The sequence below is a fragment of the Sebastes fasciatus genome, chromosome 11, assembly GCF_043250625.1.
Source record: "Sebastes fasciatus isolate fSebFas1 chromosome 11, fSebFas1.pri, whole genome shotgun sequence".
NCBI classification, from domain to species: Eukaryota; Metazoa; Chordata; class Actinopteri; order Perciformes; family Sebastidae; genus Sebastes; species Sebastes fasciatus.
The window spans coordinates 28,414,333-28,433,597 of NC_133805.1; the positions used below are offsets into that span (position 1 = coordinate 28,414,333).

General features: G+C 38.0%; 1 protein-coding gene across 6 annotated transcripts in view; it reads left to right on the top strand.

Moving 5' to 3' along the window:
- The window catches only part of LOC141777624 (uncharacterized), a 39,089-nt gene that overhangs the window by 14,811 nt on the left and 5,013 nt on the right, over positions 1–19,265 (top strand). For 4 of the 6 annotated variants that reach the window (XM_074652053.1, XM_074652052.1, XM_074652055.1 and 1 more), the window contains 34 exons: positions 458–562; positions 2,505–2,576; positions 2,652–2,702; positions 3,238–3,306; positions 3,415–3,483; positions 3,632–3,697; positions 4,380–4,445; positions 4,959–5,033; positions 6,040–6,099; positions 6,312–6,368; positions 7,390–7,458; positions 8,021–8,092; positions 8,409–8,465; positions 8,559–8,630; positions 9,123–9,182; positions 9,290–9,364; positions 9,455–9,520; positions 9,601–9,669; positions 9,761–9,832; positions 10,246–10,311; positions 11,222–11,293; positions 12,996–13,061; positions 13,311–13,376; positions 13,463–13,528; positions 13,624–13,695; positions 13,876–13,938; positions 14,847–14,918; positions 15,015–15,071; positions 16,692–16,766; positions 16,991–17,053; positions 17,192–17,254; positions 17,565–17,639; positions 18,680–18,719; positions 18,960–19,011. In XM_074652053.1, the coding sequence (XP_074508154.1) occupies positions 458–562; positions 2,505–2,576; positions 2,652–2,702; positions 3,238–3,306; positions 3,415–3,483; positions 3,632–3,697; positions 4,380–4,445; positions 4,959–5,033; positions 6,040–6,099; positions 6,312–6,368; positions 7,390–7,458; positions 8,021–8,092; positions 8,409–8,465; positions 8,559–8,630; positions 9,123–9,182; positions 9,290–9,364; positions 9,455–9,520; positions 9,601–9,669; positions 9,761–9,832; positions 10,246–10,311; positions 11,222–11,293; positions 12,996–13,061; positions 13,311–13,376; positions 13,463–13,528; positions 13,624–13,695; positions 13,876–13,938; positions 14,847–14,918; positions 15,015–15,071; positions 16,692–16,766; positions 16,991–17,053; positions 17,192–17,254; positions 17,565–17,639; positions 18,680–18,719; positions 18,960–19,011 (2,270 nt within the window). The remainder of the gene's footprint in view (positions 1–457; positions 563–2,504; positions 2,577–2,651; positions 2,703–3,237; positions 3,307–3,414; positions 3,484–3,631; positions 3,698–4,379; positions 4,446–4,958; positions 5,034–6,039; positions 6,100–6,311; positions 6,369–7,389; positions 7,459–8,020; positions 8,093–8,408; positions 8,466–8,558; positions 8,631–9,122; positions 9,183–9,289; positions 9,365–9,454; positions 9,521–9,600; positions 9,670–9,760; positions 9,833–10,245; positions 10,312–11,221; positions 11,294–12,995; positions 13,062–13,310; positions 13,377–13,462; positions 13,529–13,623; positions 13,696–13,875; positions 13,939–14,846; positions 14,919–15,014; positions 15,072–16,691; positions 16,767–16,990; positions 17,054–17,191; positions 17,255–17,564; positions 17,640–18,679; positions 18,720–18,959; positions 19,012–19,265) is intronic. The other 2 variants (XM_074652056.1, XM_074652057.1) reach the window with 2 other exon arrangements.

Below are 19,265 nucleotides of genomic sequence, written 5' to 3' on the forward strand. Positions count from 1 at the left end.
TGTAAAACCTTGTCAACTTGACATTTTTTGGCATCCATGGCACAGCCCCATTTGATTTACCCAACTGGGTGAACCACCTTTCTTGCATCTCATTGTTTAGAATTTATTCATATTAAAGAATTAAAATTTGTGACAATTTTCAGTTATCAGCAAAGTTATCTGAATTTTTTAGGACTTTTAAGGCATCCTATGTCCCACCTGAAATTCCACATCATTATTGTATTCATAAAGCAGCTGTAAATATAATATAGGTGGTGAGGTGAAGCCTAAGTGGTTGGAGAAGGATTTTTAATCCTGGAGACACTTTGAGATGATAAATTGTGCGACTGGAATAGGACATATTTTGGACCAATTTTAAGCACATAGTTTAAATGTAGTGTCTTCTCTTGTCTGGTTGTATTAATTAATTAATTCAGGATGATTTTATTGTGCTGAAGATTGTTGACTCTTCTCTAAGGCCAGCAGAGACCCAAGTCCAGATCCCAGTGCAGAGGAAGCCGGCTCAGAAAAGGAACAATCCGCAGAAAAAAACAAGCAGGAAAAGAATGCAGAAGCCAAACAGGTAAGAGATTAACAATAGTTTGACTGACTCCGCTCATGTTAACAAGCCAGTTCTGCTTCTGCTTTTTCCAGACAAACAAAATCATTATTCAGTCACTGTTGTGATATCTAAAAGTACAGTGTTTAGCATAAGCAGAAATGGAATATCATATTCAGAACTGTGTTTTCATTAGTGTATAATCACCTGAAACTAAGAATCGTTATGTTTTCATTAGTGTAGAATGAGCCGTTTATATCTACATAGGAAGCGGGTCCTCTTTACGGGGTCCACCATGTTGCTACGCCATGTTTCTACAGTCGGTAACAGTGGTACCACCAGCCGCCGTCTGACTTCTGTTGCTCCTAAAGTAGTGTTATTTTGGTAAGGACGGCGTTTCGGCGGCTCACTTAGGGTGCATCCCAAAGCTCTTAATTGCATCCACGTTTTCCTCACTTGCGTCTTTTCCTTGCAAGGAAACCATGCGAGGAGAGAGGAAACGAGGAAATATGTTCTAAGAGAAATGAGACGTCCTTTTCTCTGAACCGTCACGTGAAGCGGCGTCCGTTTCTGATGACAGCAGCAGCTAATCGCAGCTGGATCAGCTGTCAGTTGGCTTTAACAGCTGTAGAGACTTTTGATGGAGTTTGTGTCTGAACTGTACTAATAATACTAATAAAGACAGACGGTTATTATCAGTGGCAGAGCAGCTGTGTTTTCTCTCTGTAGCCTTAGTTACCTGTTTAACACCTGCACAGGAATAACAGCTGCAGGAACCATCTCTACTGGCACAATATCTTTATATTATTTATTCATTATTAGCGTCTGTAGTTATTAATATTCTGATTGTGAATTCATTATTTAATAACCCAGAATATGACTATGGTGTCTTTTGAACACTGGACATTATTTATTAGGCTGAATGTTTCAGGGAAAATGTAAATGATATAACTTATATCAAACCCGACTTTCAGGAAGTATCAGCCTCACATGTGACTGAATGGAAATGAGGATAAATGATGTAACAGGTGTTTGTTGTTGACAGACAGACTCTCCTTCTCTCTCTGACTTTAATAATATCATTCATAAAAGTGAATGGGGGAAATAACAGATCATGAAAAGAAAAATCTTTCTAATAAATTCAGAAAGATGTTTTAGACCCGTTTGTCAGGTCTTATGAAGCTCTTTCAGTGACAGGCTGCTGCACATCGCGGTGTGTGAAGGAGAGATACTGCAGGTCCTTCTGCTGCTGTTCACACCTTTAGTTAACACAGATTTTAACTAGATGGTGAATCAGAAAACAACTAAAATATGAAACGTTTAATCTGTGATCTGTTTTCACTCCGGTATGAAACTCCTGTGATGTTGAGAGGTAAAGTTATCAGATCAGTCCGATTGGCAACAGCGTCTGATCAGTAACTGATATCCAATGAGGGTGCGTGTTGGTCGGTAAAAGACTTCCGTGAAGGCTGCTCTCGTGTATCCTCGCTCATCGATCCTGAGAGATCCCGCCGCACTCCTCGCTCCTCCGTGCAGAAATAAGAGCTTTGGGACGGGCTTCAAGATGGTGCACCAAAACAACTTCTGGTTCAAGCGAGGATCGAGGAGCGAGGAAACGACAAGTAAGAGCTTTGGGATACACCCTTAGCAACCTGAGCGGAGGGGTACTCAGTTGGTTGCAATCTGCAACCACACCACTTGATGCCGCCAAATCCTATTCATTGTACCTTTAAGTGACAGAGCACAAGAAAATCAGATTTCTTTAAAAGTGCTTGAATAAAAACCACCATCTACACTTCCTTTTAATGCTGGTGAAGCCACACGTTAATTATTATTACATTATTTTCATTGTTTTTAAATGTCAGCAGACAGAGAAGGAAAGACGGTATTCAACATTCCCAATTAGAATAAGAAAACTTAAAGGCAGCTTCTCATTCGATTTTTTTACTCTCAACCTTTCGTTCAGGACATTGGAGGTCTGATCGCTGGAATGTTCCGGAAAACACCCAAAGAGAAATCATCGTCTCCTGTTGTGACGGTAACACCAACTCCTCTGCTCATTTTCTGACAATAAGTTTTTCTCTTGCTCATTGTTTTGCCATTTCATCACCAGTTAAGCAAAGCAGACAGTGATCCTGAAGATGCAGAAGAAGCAGCAGATAAGGTGAGTCTTGTTTTAGTCGATTTCAGGGTGTATTCAGTGTAACGGACAATCCACGTAGATTTTTTTTTTGAAGTGTTTGCTGCGCTAGTGAAGCCCAAAAGACAACTGTAAAGTCGGTGAATCAATAAATAAAAACTTTATCTACTCGCTTTTTATGTGGATTCCCAGTGTAACTACAGAGTCGAGAATAGTTTCCTGTGTTGCCAGAAACGTTTTGTGTCCAAACATTCAGCCACTGTTGTGAAATGATTTGAAAGACGTGCCTCAAATATCCAAAGAAATCTCTGCATTCACATATAGAAAAGGTTTCATCCTCTTCTTTAAAAGTGTGGATGGCAGAGATTGCTGCCCTTATTCCACTGGAGAAGCAGACACATAAATTAATAAAACATTCAGACAGGTTTTATGGGACTTTGGGAACAAATGTCTGAGATGTTTTTTGTTGTTTTCGTCCTTATGGTGGGGTGGATACATGTTCTGTTTTTTATGTATCTGTATTTGTATTGTCACAAACACACTGTTTCATTTTCTACAGGAAAAGGGAAACTTCTTCTCTGGCATCCTTAAAAAATCCAATAAACCAACAGATGAGACACCTGCACAGGTGAGTGACAAAAAGGGCTTTCTCCTTCTTAAAATACAACTTGAAAAAGTTAAACGTTTTTTTGTCTGTGTTTTTTCACTTTTCTATTATGTCATGTTGGTGTTTCAGGACAATCTGAGTGCCCATAGTGAGCTGTCTGCCAGCAACGACAGCCTGTCTGAAAACGGCAACAATAAGGTGAGCAGCTTTGTGTTTGCACTGATAAAGTTATCTTTAATTAGAGTGTACACACAGCCTAGGAGATTGGTGCTTCAGTGACCTGACCTTGACCAAGATAAATCTTTCATAACCGAGCGTGTGTGTGATGTTTGTGTGTCTGCTTCAGGAAAAAGGAGGAATATTCAGCGGGATGTTCAAGAAGAAACCAACAGAAGCGGCTCAAACTGACGAGGTGATGTAGCTGAAGAAACAATATATTATGCAACTCAATTCAAACAAAGTAAAAAAGGTCATATCATTAGTTTAATCCAGCACTACTTTTAGAGGGCACATACACTGAGAGGTTGCATATCTTTGCAAATGAAATAAAGTACTGACTACAGTGTTTTTGAGAATCAATACAGTATCACAAAACATAATGTCGCGATACTTCCTGCACCCCTAGTATTTACCTGAACTGAATAACACACTAATGTAGTTGTAAGCAGTTATAAGGACATCTGTAAGCGTTAATCAAAGTACAATATTTGTCAGCAATCACAACTTCTCCTATGAAAACAGATTTTATATTATTACAACTGTGTTTTACTAATGTATGTTGTCATTCATTGTGTTTATACACCAGAAGTTACAGTTGTTGACGAATACATTAATAACCTTATATCTGCTTTTAGCTACATTATAATATAACATAATCCTGCATACTGCACAATGCATTGTGGCACTATGTTCTTGCGTTTAACCGTTAGAAAAACAAAAAGTAAAATATGAATCTTTGAAAGGTGATAACAGAACTTGAAAACATACACCAAACAGGAAACAAAACTTGTAACTGACTGTGTGTATCATTGTGTTCAGTGATCAAACGAAACACTGAGACACTATTGAACTGTTTGTTTATCGTCTCGTTTCAGGATAAACAGTCGCAGCAAACGGGGCCAGCAGACAGCAGTGAGTTGTCTGAGAACAACACCACTAAAGTAAGAGAATGCATGAAAGTTATTAGGGTTGAGGATGGGGAGCCTGAATCTTATATGTGCTTTGAACTCTCCCCTACACTGACCACCCTCCCAGCTAATACCCAAACTCATCCCCGATTTCAAATGTGCTGAAATGGAACAATCATTTTTACATAGCCCAAATTACACAATACAAATTATGCTGTTTCCAGTTGCTCTCTATTTTTGAACGAAGTGAAAAAATTAAATAATGTTTAATCCCTACTAACTATAGAGCTCTTCAAGCTTCGACTAGTTAATAAAGAAGCATGATATTTGTCCTCTGTATATGTTAAAAGGCACCGTTATTGTCAGTCTTTTTTTCCAGTAAAAGAAAGGTATATACAACATTGTAATTTGAATTTTATAGCTTTACATATTTCTCTTCTGTATTCAGTACAAACTCTCAATGAAACAATTTTAGCCAAAGCATTCTCACAAGGAAACCAGTATTAAAAGGCTTTGACAGTGAGTTTCTTCTTTTTGTTCACGTAGCAGGAGAAAGGAGGTGTTTTCAGTGGAAGGTTCAAGAAATCTCCCAAACTGTCTAGGGCCACCCGACCGGAGGAGGTAAAACATTTACACACTTAACCGTCACTTTTGAAGCCTTGAATCTAGGGATGTTACGATACCAGAAATTTAGTAGTTGACACCGATACCAGTGAAATTCCACGATTCTCGATACCCAATTTGATACCACTGTAAAAAACAAAAACAAAACAATAAATCACTTCAACGTAAACTCCTTTATTACTGTTTGCATCCTGTTTTTGCAAATGTATTATTAATCCCTGATGATCCGCCTCAAGTTTCTCGCCAATAACTACATTTTACAAGATTGCATTTGAACACATCATGATAACGTTATACCTTACATTGACAATGCATCATAATGTAAATCAATGCAACCTCTGTATGTTAGCTGTTAGCTGTTAGCTCCGTTATTTAGCCAAGCAGGACTGTGCTGTCCACCGACTGCTACCAGCTAACTTTACTAGCACTCCTTCTGCCGATTTCAACACGGATTTGTTGTTCACAATGTAGCATTATCAGGGAAATTCTCTGTCATACCCGGTACGACGGGACGCCGTTAGTCTCAGGCCTGATCCCCAGTACCACAGGTACTGTAGAAAAACAAGTACTGTCACTTTCTGTCATCAACTTGGTACCAAAGTATCGGCTGTCTTGACATCCCTACTTGATTCTAATGAACTGTGGGTTCACGCCATTATTCAAATTTATGCACAGTTAGACTTTCATAATTTGTTTACTGTCTAAATCAGTCAAAAATTGTCCCCAATGAGGTGGCTGACCTTTTAATGTATCCATAACCATCATGTATCACGAGACATGTTTCTTACATAACATTTAATGTACTTGAATAAATAAATATGATGGGTGTTCACAGAAGAAAACTAAATTACTGACCAGCTCCTTATAAAATGATTATCAGATTATTGCAACACATATAAACATGTTCCTCTGATCTCCTGCTTTAACCTAGTTTTGTTTCAGTAACCGGTTTCACTGTTCATGTGAAACCGCACAGGTTGAGTAACATATTTGTTTTGTTTAGGGCGCAGAGTCGTCACACAGTGAACTCTCTGCCAGCACTGACAACCTGTTGGAGAACAAGGTGAGTCTTTATCATCGGACTGACAGATCCTCCGCACACACCCACTGAAACTACATGAGTCACCATGTAGTCACCACCAACATGACAAGTGTGCCCTAAAATCTCTGCAGCCCCATAGCATACAGTAGATGGACAATAAGGAGGATTGTAATTCTGAAATTAAAGAGAATAAGTCGTCGGTTTGCACTAACATGTTTTCTGCTTCTCTGTAGGAGAAAGGCGGTTGGTTCAGTGGACTCCACAAAAAGACTCCCAAAACAACTGGAGAGGTACAGCTTCTCAAACACAAATGTAGCTTTCACGTAGGCAAACACTGTCTAATTCTGAACAAAAAAAACAGCTGCTTTATTGTGCCAAACCCGACCGTCAGGATGTCGGTTTGTTGGGTGTGGTTTTCACTCCATTTTAATTTTGCCTACAAAGCAGCACATGCCATGAGACCCAGTTGTTTTGTGTGATTATAGATAAAAGGGTTATTTTTTTCAGAAGTGGCTCAATGATATAATGTCCTGTCTTTATTTGGAGGAGATTGTGTACTCCTCGTCTGACTTGTACAGTCCCTTTTATTGATTATACGAGGAAGCAAATAACTAAACAGTTTATGTTGTATTTATTTCAGGCTTAATATACAGTAAACCATCTTTTAAATCGTGCTCATTGTTCTTCCATGTATGGGCAGTATCATCACACTAGCTGTGAACACTAGAGATTTTAATTGTTTTATTGTACGTCTTTGGGTGTATCAGGTTGGGGGCATGTATGTAGAAAAAAAAAAAAAAAAAAATATATATATATATATATATATATATAAACCAAAAAATAAATAAACTGCATGTGCCAACGTGATTCAACAGCTCAGTGTGGTAACAACATGTACCAACAACATCATAAACAGCACGACAGCATAAAAAGACTAATACATGCTTGCCATCACTTACAAGCTGTAAAACGATTAAATCAAAGTTAATCTCAACATCTCTACCACCTGCTGATGTTTGATTATCAGCTGATAGAGATTCAACGTCATTCCCACTGACTCATTTGCTGCCTGTATTCCATTTAACCAGGTTTAACCTTCCTGCTATGTAACAAAAAAGGCATGTGAGCATGACCAAATGGAGCGCAGCCAGTATAATGCAAATTCCTTGTTATTTCCTCGTCTGTGGTCAAATGCTGTTATCCAGGTGCAGCAGAAGTTAAAATATGACAAGACATTGATATGTTTTTCTTGTAACCCTTTCATTTCCTGCTGAGCTGCTCTGTTTCTGACAGTTTTCATTCTTTTTTCAGGAGAATCTATCGGCGCAGAAAGACCTTTCAGCCAGTAATGACAGTCTGTCTGAGGTTGCCAACACAAAGGTCAGTTTGGTTGAAAATCACTCTCTGGCATCAGAGGTCATCTGTCTGTTGTTCACCTTACGCTACAGGAAATTGAGGCATTTTAAACTATTTTATAACAACATAGACCAACAGATTAATCGATCAATGGAGAAAATAATCACCTGATTAATAGATAATGAAAATAATCTTTATTTGCTGCCCTACTTATGGTTCAAATCTAATGTGGTATTGAATATTGCTGCCTGTATGTAACAGTGATACAGGTAACACCCTTCATTTTTAAATATTTCATTTTTTTAACCAGGCAAAAGTCTTAACAATCTCTTTTTCAAGAGAGACCTGGCAAAGGGGTAGCATTAAAACATTGTTACAGCAATAAATACAAACAACCACAGCATATACATATATATTAATATCGATGTATTGATATTTGTATTTTTTTCCTAAGTAGTTACTTCTCTTTCTGATTGTAGTTGTATGTGATATCTTGTCATGTATTTTTCTAATTGATTCATATGCTCTATGTCTTGAAGAGGGAATGTAAATATAAAGTATATAATAAATGTCATCTGTGTTTCAGGAGAAAGGAGGTGCGTTCAGTGGAATGTTCAAGAAGTCGACCAGACTTACAGACAGTCCTCCTACAGACGAAGTAAGAAGCCCCATTCAGTTGACCCACGTGTATTATAAAACACAGTGGCAGACTCAATTCTTATCCTGAGTATTTACATGTGAAATGCCCTTAAAGGAAGCACTCCACCGATTTACCATTGCACTCCTTTAACCTTGTTGGACAGTTAAAAAATACTTCACGCAGCTCCTTGTGAACAGGCATGTGAACAGACTGATGTGTAAAATTGGTGGCGTTCCCGTTTAAGCTGAGGCTTTAGCTGTAAAAGACTGTTAGTGAGGAAATGTAAAAGGTCTGTAGTGTGTAACAGGTTCTGATTGTTTTTATTTTTTCTCAGGAAACACAGTCACAAGACGATGAACTCTCAGGCAGCAGTGAAGCTCTCAACACCAAGGTCAGCATAATTTAGAAACAATCCTGAATAACTTGACATTAAGGGAGAGCTCTCACTCATCTGAACTCCCTCATCTGAATCTGTATGTTTCAGGAAAAAGGAGGAATATTTAGTGGAATATTCAAGAAACCTCCCAAACCAGCAGAAGCTGCTCAGCCTGAGGAGGTAAAAGTGTCATTCGTCAGTGACCTGCTTAAATGAAATCCAACTCTTCACCCCCATATGTCTTTTATGAAGTCTTTTATGATAATGTTTATATTGTAAAGCCTCATTACCTGTTTGGTTACCAGAGTGATAGGTTGCTGGTGCAGATTCAGTATTTCTTTTAGGAGATTTCTTAACATCGTGCATTTTTGAATGTTTTTACTATTTTCACATGAAAATCTGGAAAATATATCCCATGATTATTATTAATTATGTGTATACTAATGCAAAGCCATGCTCAGATGTTCATTGAATATTTTCATTTACTTATTTCTGTTAATATCAAGTAACAAATATTTCAAGTAGAAACTGATTAATCATAATTAACAGTCAACAAAGTTTTAACCAGATATATTTTGTGAATGTGAAAATTAAAATTTTTGATACAACTTTTATGTAGTATTCCCAGGTAATATCTATTTGCTACCACAACTTTTTAAATCCTTTTTACAGGATGAGTCTCCTGACAGCGATCTCTCAACCAGCACCGAGAATTTATCTAAGAACAAACAGGTCAGTGAGTTAAAATCAAAGATGATTAATGGCTTTTCAACAAAACAGCAGTTTGATTTGTAAATACTTCAAATACTTCAATAAATACTCTTTTTTTCCTTCATCAGGAGAAAGGTGGAGGGTTGTTCAGCGGACTCCTCAAAAAGACTCCCAAAGCGTCTGGAGAAAGGGCAGAGTCACCGGTGAGTGAGTGTTTCCTGGATGCGCAATGAGTTTCTAAGATGTCAACACAATTTCACCTGTTTCATAAAACATACATTTTTGTGTTTCAGGAACGAGAGACTCAGAAAGAGCTGTCGGCCAGCAATGAAGACCTGTCTAAGAATAACACCACTAAGGTGAGCAGTATAATGCAACAAATACTTGTAGGTAAAATGTCTTCAGCGGGAGCGTTCACTGACAACCAAATTATTTTCAGGAGAAAAATATTTTTAGCAACATGTTTAAGAAGCCACAGAAACCAGCAGAGGACGCTGCAGCGGGCAAGGTACTGTGATTTGATTAAATCAGTCGTTAAATTTCCTATTATGGAGGATGGAATTGATGTTTATATTTACAGTTTTCTGGTTTGAATTCAGGAGGTGGAGGTGAACACAGAAAAACAGTTATCTGGTAGCTGTGAGAATCTGTCTGACACCACCGTCACGAAGGTACTTCAGTCTTTTTCTGTCTCACTGTGGCTGCTCTCGTCACGTCAGCATGAAACCTGATCACAGACAGCAGATTGTATGATCAGATAGCTTTGTGTTTGTCTTGTCATTGTTCCTGTTAGTTACAAATTACTTCACACAAAACAACTAAATAATAATAAAAAATAATAAAAAAAAAACAATTGGGAAACATAAATGGTAAAAGACCACATTAAAAATATAAATACCATAGAGATACATATGCACATCCAGCACCAGCGTATACGCTGTGGATGAATTTGGTACAGAAGAATTTAACAGTGTGAGCAAAGTCCGATTCACTGTGATCTTGGGAGCTGATTCTCTTTAATTTTTGTTTTTGTGTCTGAATGTTTTGATTTGAGAGAAATAACACAAATTCTGTGTTTTTTTAGGAGAAAAAAGGCGGCCTGGCGGGCATCTTCAAAAGATCAGCCAGCATTGACAACCTGTTTGACGAGGTCAGTGTCAAACACTCACAGCAGCATCCTCCCTGCAGCTTTAAGGCTCCACTATGGAGACGTTATTGTTACACATTTTAATAATGTTACTTTGATAAAAAATAATGTTGTAAAGTCACGAGTCACAGAATACAGCATGTTGGATGAAACTACAACTTGATGTATTTATGGTGTGCCGAAATGAACCCATTGCTGCCTGAAATGCAATGGTGTAATGTAACTAAGTACATTTACTCAAGTAAAATTGAGGTACTAGTACTTCACTTCAGTATTTCCATATTCTGCTACTTGCTACTTCTACTCAATGACATTTCAGAGGGAATTATTGTACTTTTTACTCCGATACATTTATCTGACAGCTGTAGTTACTTGTCAGGTCAAGATTTTATGTGTGAAACAGATCAGTTTAAAAAGTATTATGCATTCTGATAAATTAAACTACATAACTGTATATTAAGTAGTTAGAATAAGCTCTACCTTGACTACACTCTGATTGGAGTCATTTAGCATAAAGAATACTTTTACTTTTGATACTTTAGGTACATTTTGATGTAAGTCAGAGTTTTTTAAGTAAGATTTTGAATGCAGGACTTTTACTTGACAAAGTATTTTATTTACTGCGGTATTACTACCTTTACTTGAGTAAAATATCTCATTTTACTGCTGAAAGGTAGAAAATAAACCGACTGCATGCTCTGAAACATGGTTGGCAATCATGTAAAATGTATTTTGAGGTAGCTGGCTAAACCATAAACACCCACTTGTTGAGTCTTTCAAGCTTCCTCATTTTTCACGAACCAATCGAGAGATGATTATCAACAAAATGTCCAAAATAAAACTGTTTTGTCCAGTGGGGACACATATTTTATCTTTAGTCCAAAACTCATCTAGAACTCTTTTCACTCATCAGGAGAAAGGCGGGCTGTTCAGTGGACTGAAGAAGAAAACACCCAAAGCGTCCAGAGACGAGGCAGCTGGAGAGGTGAGTGTGTGTGACCAGTAAAGGCCCAGACACACCAAGCCAACATCAAAGAACTAGCGGCAATGGAAGCCGACTGTTGCGATGTCTCACATCGCCGACAAGTTGCTCTTGAACACACTACAAAGACTACAGCTGACGGCCAGTTAGTGTGATGGAATTTCTGATACACATGTTAACTTATAGGAAGGAAGAGGCCCCGGAGCTGTTGATGTAGAAGGTTTATTGAAGCTTGATCAAGGAGCAATTGTCAGGTCTCCACCATTGAGGTGCTCTCTGCGTGAAGGCCTCACAACTCTGCCCTTCCTCCCTGGTGCTCAATGTCTTACCCTTATCATGTTTTGACTTACTCCGTTCCTCTAGCATCTCTGACCCTGGTTGCCCCAGCGACTGGCTCTATGGTCCCTACTACAGACACAGCTGTACAGATAACGCAGCTCCCCTAGACAGGACTCCAACCCAATAATGTCAACAGAGACAAACACTCTGACCTCCTGACCAAGAAGAGAGGAATTAATAGAAAATTCCATCACAGTTAGCATGTATGTTCTGCGCCTGCGTGAGAGGAAATAACTCTCCAAACCAGCAGGCAGCGGTAGTCTGTATTTGTCATTCAAAAAGGGAAACCGGAAGACCGAGGACGGCGGATAGACAAGCTGTTGTTATGATATGTACATGAAACAAAGCAGCGTCTGCCGACCATTTTCACACCACTCTCACTCACCACTTAGCTTCATTCCAGATGGCCATTTTGTTGTGAAAATATCTGTGTATTGGAATGATCAGATGAGATGAAGATGAAAAATGAGAAGAGCATTCTGTGTTTTTCCTTTTGACTTGCTTTCTTCACTTCCGTTTCTCTTCTCGTGCACTGATTCGCTTAAGGTGAACAGCCAATAAAAAGTGATTCCTCTCGCCGACGGGCGCTGCTGCCGATTGAACATGCTGAATCAGCCGAAAAATCTCCAACATGGGCAGACTAGAGCCGAATGTGCGGGACACACCACAAAAACTAGGCCAACAGACGCTCAACGACGGCCCAAACTGTCCGACAGCTGACCGTCAGCTTGGTGTGTCGGGGCCTTAAGACCAGGGGTGGCCAAAAATTTTATATTATGGGCAATATACAGAAAAATATAAGGAGTCACAGGCCAAACAATAGTAAATGCGTAGTTTTTAATCAGTTACACTGCAAAAAGTATTTCTGTATCTGCTGCTCTTAGATTGAATTTAAATTAATTCAATACTTTTAAACTCTAATGCAGTGCATGGCCTAAGTGCCCACTTAAAATATTATGATATGTGTAAATAAGTAAAGTTAAACCATACAAAAATTGCCAAATATTGGTTTCTGTTGGTGGCCTAAGCGCCCACTTAAAAGATAATGATGCCAATGTAAGCGTAAGATGTAAATCAGTAAGTTTAATATTAAGATGTAACAAACAGAACAGACAGAAATGGTAAAATATTGGTTTCTGTGCCAAGAGATTAAAATTTCACAAAATTAAGTCGACATCTAGTGTTTAAACAAGGACATGCAATACAGTGCAATTTATTATAATATGCAAGCGTTATTCTAGTTTATTTAAAAAAAAATTCACCCCTGGGTCATAGTTTGGCCAACCCAGATTTACACTGTTAGCATCACTGTCTGTGGTGACTGTTATTGTACATATTTATAAACCATCCATTTCTCTGCTTCCAGGACAAAGATGACCAGAAGGAGCTGTCAGCAAGTAATGACAATCTGTTTGAAAACAGCAACACCAAGGTACTGAGATGAGAAATGTTGCTTTAAACATGCAGTTTCTCATACATTTACAAAAATATAATATTTTTAGCTTGTTTAGTTTACGTTTGTTAATTTTCTATTCAGCCTACACTTAAAAAATTTAAATTAACCATGCTATTACTGTTTTTTTAATTTATTTAATGTTTTCTATGAGACATTACAGATAGTCCTGATGTAGTTTTACTGTAACTTACACAGAGTGTGTCTGTGTTTAATGTCTGTTTTCAGGAGAAAAATATTTTCAGTGGCATGTTTAAAAAGCCTAAAACAGCAGAGTGGACTGCAACAGATGAGGTACAGTGATGACCCTTTCACATAAAGTTTGTTGTATATCTCACCATTTGACTGTACTTTGTATTTATGTTTTATTTTCCGTTCAGGAATCAAACGAGGATAAGAAGTTATCTGCCAGTTGTGAAAATCTGTTGGAAGCAAACGCATCAAAGGTACAAATGTTTAACGATCACAATCTCGGCCTGTTTTTATTTGTTCTGTTGTTGATTATTTTAATATTAACGTGTGAATGTTTCATATGTTTCAGGAGAAGTCGGGAGGACTTGCAGGGATCTTCAAAAAGTCCCCCAAACCAGCTCCGCGCTCGATCGCTACTAAGGTGAACAAATAAACTCATTTTGTTTTGTTTTTTGCTGGTGATGTGTATGATTACCGCTTGTTTAGTTGTCTGTGAAAGCTCCCATTGACATTTTTATGATAATCATACTGCTGTAAAATTACTGTCAACAAGTTAAAACAAACCAGGTTGTACAAAAAATTGTTTCTTTTTGTTTTCCAGGATCCTCTCAATGACATGAAGGAGCTGTCCGCCAGCTGCGACAGCCTCACAGACATTGCAGAGGTGAGAGCTACTCCAAGTCTGTGGATGCACCCGGCAACTTGTCAAGCAACATGTTGAGCAACGCTAACGCTATAGGCAACAGTGACAGAGTACTTTCATGAGAATATTTTTTGCCATCCAACATTTGAATACCTTTGAGAGGACTACACTCCGAACACAATGCTCAGGTTGAAGGCCAAAAACATTCAAACTAGGGAAAGGAAAGCTCTGCACACCAACATCCCTAGAATCTTTTTATATATTTAAGCCAAGCTTTCTTCTTTCATGAGACAAATGTTTCACAAAAGAGCATTTGACCTAAGTGTGCAGAGCCTTCCTTTCTCTACATTCTCTGCCAGCAAATATTTAAAGGAACGGTGTGTAATATTTCAGGGGATCTATCAGCAGAAATTGAATATAATATTCATAACATATTTTCCTTAGTGTAAAATCACCTGAAACTAAGAATCTGCCAGCAGCCATGATAATAGCTGTTCGAATTCTCTATATGCTAAGGAAAGTCGCTTCAATGATTCCTTTCTTATCTCCTTTAGCATAAGATACACTGGACCATCCTTTACCAAAGGAAAAAAGATGATAACAGTAGTTCTCCGACACGCTTGTGAAACTGCGGTAGCGTGAGCCGCAGAGTGTAAAACCGTGGTACCACCAGCTGCCGTCTGACTTCCGTTGCTCCTAAAGTAGTGTTATTATGGTAAGGATGGCCTCTGAGCGAGGCGGACGGCATTACCACGGTTTTGCACTCGGCGTCTCACATTACCGCAGTCTTGGAAAGAGAGGAGTGAGCGGATTGGTACTCGGTTGGGATCTGCAACCACACCACTAGATGCCATTATTTACAGTTTTAAATTTACTTTTTAATAACTGAGTAGGTTTTTGACTGTGTTGAACTTTGCTTCATTTTAAAGGATAATCTTTTAGCACGTGGTGAATTGTCGACCAGTAACGATAATCTTTCTGAAGCTATAAGCGCCACAAAGGTGAGTCTTGATGTAGAGTCTGTTATTCTGTTTGATCGTATCAGCATATTTTATAACTTTTTTGTGACTTAAATTAATGTTTTATTTCTCAAACAGGAGAAAAAAGGAGGGTTTGCTGGATTGTTCAGGAGGACGCCCAAAGCAGAACAACAGGTATGTTATTATTGGCACAGAGACATGAAATGTATTTTTACCAACACTCCATAATGTCGTAACCATCCAAGGTAGACTTACCATGAGCTACGAGATTGTGAAATGATGGTGTATGATATCAAACTTGTCTTAAGAAAAACATGTTTTATTCACGATGTCATGGAGAAGTACTACACTACTCACTATCCTACGTGTAACCGTGACGTCTCTGATTGGTGGAGCTTGATGTTACTATGGCAATGTATACCGCACCCGCGAATGGCTAATGAGGGAACGTGCTTGTAAGTGCTGCTCTGTGGTGTCTGCTTCCGGATTTCAAACTGGGTCAACATGGCGGCTCGTTTGGGCTTTCCCTTATATAAATAGTTCACCGAAATATGTTTCTGAAAACATTTGAGGCGATAAATAGGGCACACAGTTGATGAATCTGTCTTCATTTTAGATCGACAACGATTAGTTTAAAAGTTTTTCGGGAGTTTCCAGAGACGGCGAGTCGCCATTCACAGTGGATTGTGGTATAAGTAGTTCCTTCACTCTTCAAATAATTATGTACACAGTCTTGTACCTTTACCCTTTTTTTCCCCCTCCTTTTTTTTGCTCCGACTCAAATATTTTATAGTCACGATTCATCTCGTAGTTGGTCGACTTAATTTAATGCTTAAAATTCTTTCTTTAAGGATTTTCTGAAACGTCAATGGAGTGAATGAATGGGAAATTCAATGGGAAATTCACTTCCGGGAACCAGCGGCATTCAAAAACTAGCACTGTACTCCTGAAATTTAAAATGCTGATGATAGGTATAAATACTAGGGCTGTCAATCGATTTTAATATTTAATCGTGATTAATCGCATGATTGTCCATGATTAATCACAAATTAATTGCACATTTTTTTTATCCGTTCAAAATGTACATTAAAGGGAGATGTGTCAAGTATTTAATACTCTTAACAACATGAGAGTGGGCAAATATGCTGCTTTATGCAAATGTATGTATATATTTATTATTGGAAATCAATTACCAACACAAAACAATGACAGATATTGTCCAGAAACCCTCACAGGTACTGCATTTAGCACAAAAAAATATGCTCAAATCATAACATGACAAACTGCAGCCCAACAGACAACAACAGCTGTCAGTGTGTCAGTGTGCTGACTTGACTACGACTTGCCCCAAACTGCATGTGATTATCATAAAGTGGGGATGTCTGTAAAGAGGAGACTGGTGTGTACCCATAGAACCCATTTTCATTCACATATCTTGAGGTCAGAGGTCAAGGGACCCCTTTGAAAATGGCCAGGACAGTTTTTCCTCGCCAAAATGTAGCGTAAGTTTGGAGCATTATTTAACCTCCTTTGTGACAAGCATGACATGCTTGGTACCAATGGATTCCTTAGGTTTTGTAGTTTCATATGATACCAGTATCTTCACCTCCGAAAGATTGATTGCATTAATGCGTTAAAGAAATTAGTGGTGTTAAAACAAATTTGCATTAATGCATTATCACTTTAACTTTGACAGCCCTAATAAATACATAGAGCAAGTGAGATGATCCCTATAAACTCCTGGATTATGTGTCCGTGCAGCCGTTAACACATTATCTCTGTCTTCATTTGCAGGAAGGTGAGGACATGGTGGCACCCGAAGGAGGTGGTGGGCTGAGACGCAGGAGAACCATCAAGAGGAAAAAACGAGTGAGTTGTTGTTGTTCACTTTAAAGAAACATCCAGAGACGTGACAGACAGTCACCAGAGCAAGAACAAAAGTGTATTTCAACAGCTATACTTCTGTTATAATACCTTAATGGAGCTGAACTTTGAGATTATTCTTCTCTTGCTTCTCCAGTTTCAGCTGTTAACTTCAATGTTCAATGTCTTTTCTCACTGGCAAACTCTTCTTTTCTTGTTTTGTTTCTCAGGTTGTGTCATTCCGAGTCAAGAAAACTCTTCCCAAAATACCGAAGCTTAATCTAACTTCACAAGTATGTGCCGGTCTCCTGTAGTTGTTCCTCAGTTACTACTCACATTGCTGTTTTGCTCCCTGCTCCTGTTTTTTAGTTACTGTTACTAATGTGTGTCAAAGTTCTTCTTAATGACATTCATTTTTTTTTCCTCTACAGGGTTCAGAAAAGCTGCCTCTTATTGAGGAGGCTGTTGAGCTGCAGGAGCTGAACCCAGCACAGGTTGGCATGTTGATATGATAACGTAGATATGCAGAAAAAATACATTTTAGTGGGGTTTACAAATGGCCAATCCAAGATTTCAACCAACCATAAATCTTAACTAAACATCTATTTAAGATATCATTTATGAACATTATGAAAAAGTTCATCATGCAGCTGTGAAATTAACTGAAAAGGAAAAGTCAGTCTTTGGTTGACAAAAAATCTGTCACGATGAATAAATTAATTAACTCTAAATAAAACTTTTAATTAAGTTACCGGTTTAAACTGAATTTGGTGTCACAAAGTTGTGTTATTGTTTGTTTTCCAGGAGAGCACAGTGGAGGTCCAGCCTGTGGAGATGGCAGCTTATCCTACTGAAGAAACCCCTTTTGACACTGAGGAGGTGTGTTTTAGGACACTTTCACACCTTTTGCTTTGGTTCATTTGGTCCGGCCTTTTATTTTGCATTTGCTTTACTGGTCCTTATGTGTATATTATGTGTATATTTATGTTTTCTGGTGCCAGAAAGGGCTCACAAGGAAATAATTTATTATAAGCATTATTATAATGATTATTTGCATTGTTGATTAATCTGTTGATTATTTTCTCGATTAATCGATAAGTTGTTTGGTCTATAAAATGTCAGAAAATGGTGAAAAATGTTGATCAGTGTTTCTCAAAGCCCAAGATGACGTCCTCACATGTCATGTTTTGTCAACAACTTAAAGTTATTCAGTTTAGATTTTCAAAATAGTTGGAGATTGATTTAATAGTTGATAACTAATAGATTAATCGTTGCAGCTCTAGTATTATTAGACTTAAAATCAACACCATGTTATGAATAATAACTAACGGGTAGATATACAGCACGAAAAGGTTGCATCTCTTACAGCAGTGTTACAGGGGTATTACTGCACTCACCTAATATATATGTGTATATATAGTATACATGCAACCCTGTCTCCTACAAAATGATGTTCCCATACAGCTAAACTGCATTGTCGATTAGGTTTCAAGGGAAACATATTTTCTCCTAGATTACAGTCGCTCTTTTAAACAGTTTTAAACATATGGTTAATGTTGTGAATTGAAACAAAAACAAACAAAAAAACACAACTAAACTACTTCATTAGGTTTAGGCAACAAAACTACTTGGGCAGGTTTAAAAAACATCATAGTTTGGCTTAAAATTAATATGAAAATGAATCAAAACACAACAAAAAGGTTTAGTAAAAAACATCATGATTAAAGTATAAGTGAACGTTGACTGTTAGCTTCACACAGGACAAAAACACCGGTCTCCTGGGCGATAGTCCGGTGTTTGTTGAACACGTTTCCCTCAAAATGTAACTCGCAGTTTCGTTGTAGGGGAATGTAATTTTTAGGAGACAGGGCTGATATGTGTGTGTATATATTTTCATTGACAACGGTCTCTGTTTTCAGGAAAGTGATGAGTTGATGGAGTGGTGGAACACAGTCAAAGGTCAGTATGATGATGTGTTCACGTTATTTGTTTGTGTTTGTTTGTTGTACTGCTCCACCAGGAGAATCACTCACTCACTCACTCACTCACTCACTCACTCACACACACACACACACTCACACACAATGTAAAAATCATAAAAAACGATAAAAGAAATCAGCACTAAAACGTACAAACAAAACACAGTTTTATGTATGAGCTCCATGAACTAATTGTATTATTTCTGCTGCCGGTTTCCAGGTTGGGCAGAGTGGAACGAGATATCACATTTCGAGGGTGAAGACGAGGAAATGTAAGTGTAGTTTCTTTTCTTTAATAACTTTCCATTCAAATTTAGCCAAAAGATGTTATTTTACTTTCTGAGGATTTTTTTTAGGGTAGTGTTATTGTTTTATTTCTATTTCCTCATCTGGGATATCTATCAGATCTGTAACAGAGTGACACAGGAGTGGATTTTCACTCCTGTCCTATCCCACTCCCTCAAAAAGCTCCCGTCCATTGATTGATTGATGATTTTATTTATGAATTATCAGACAAAATAAAAAA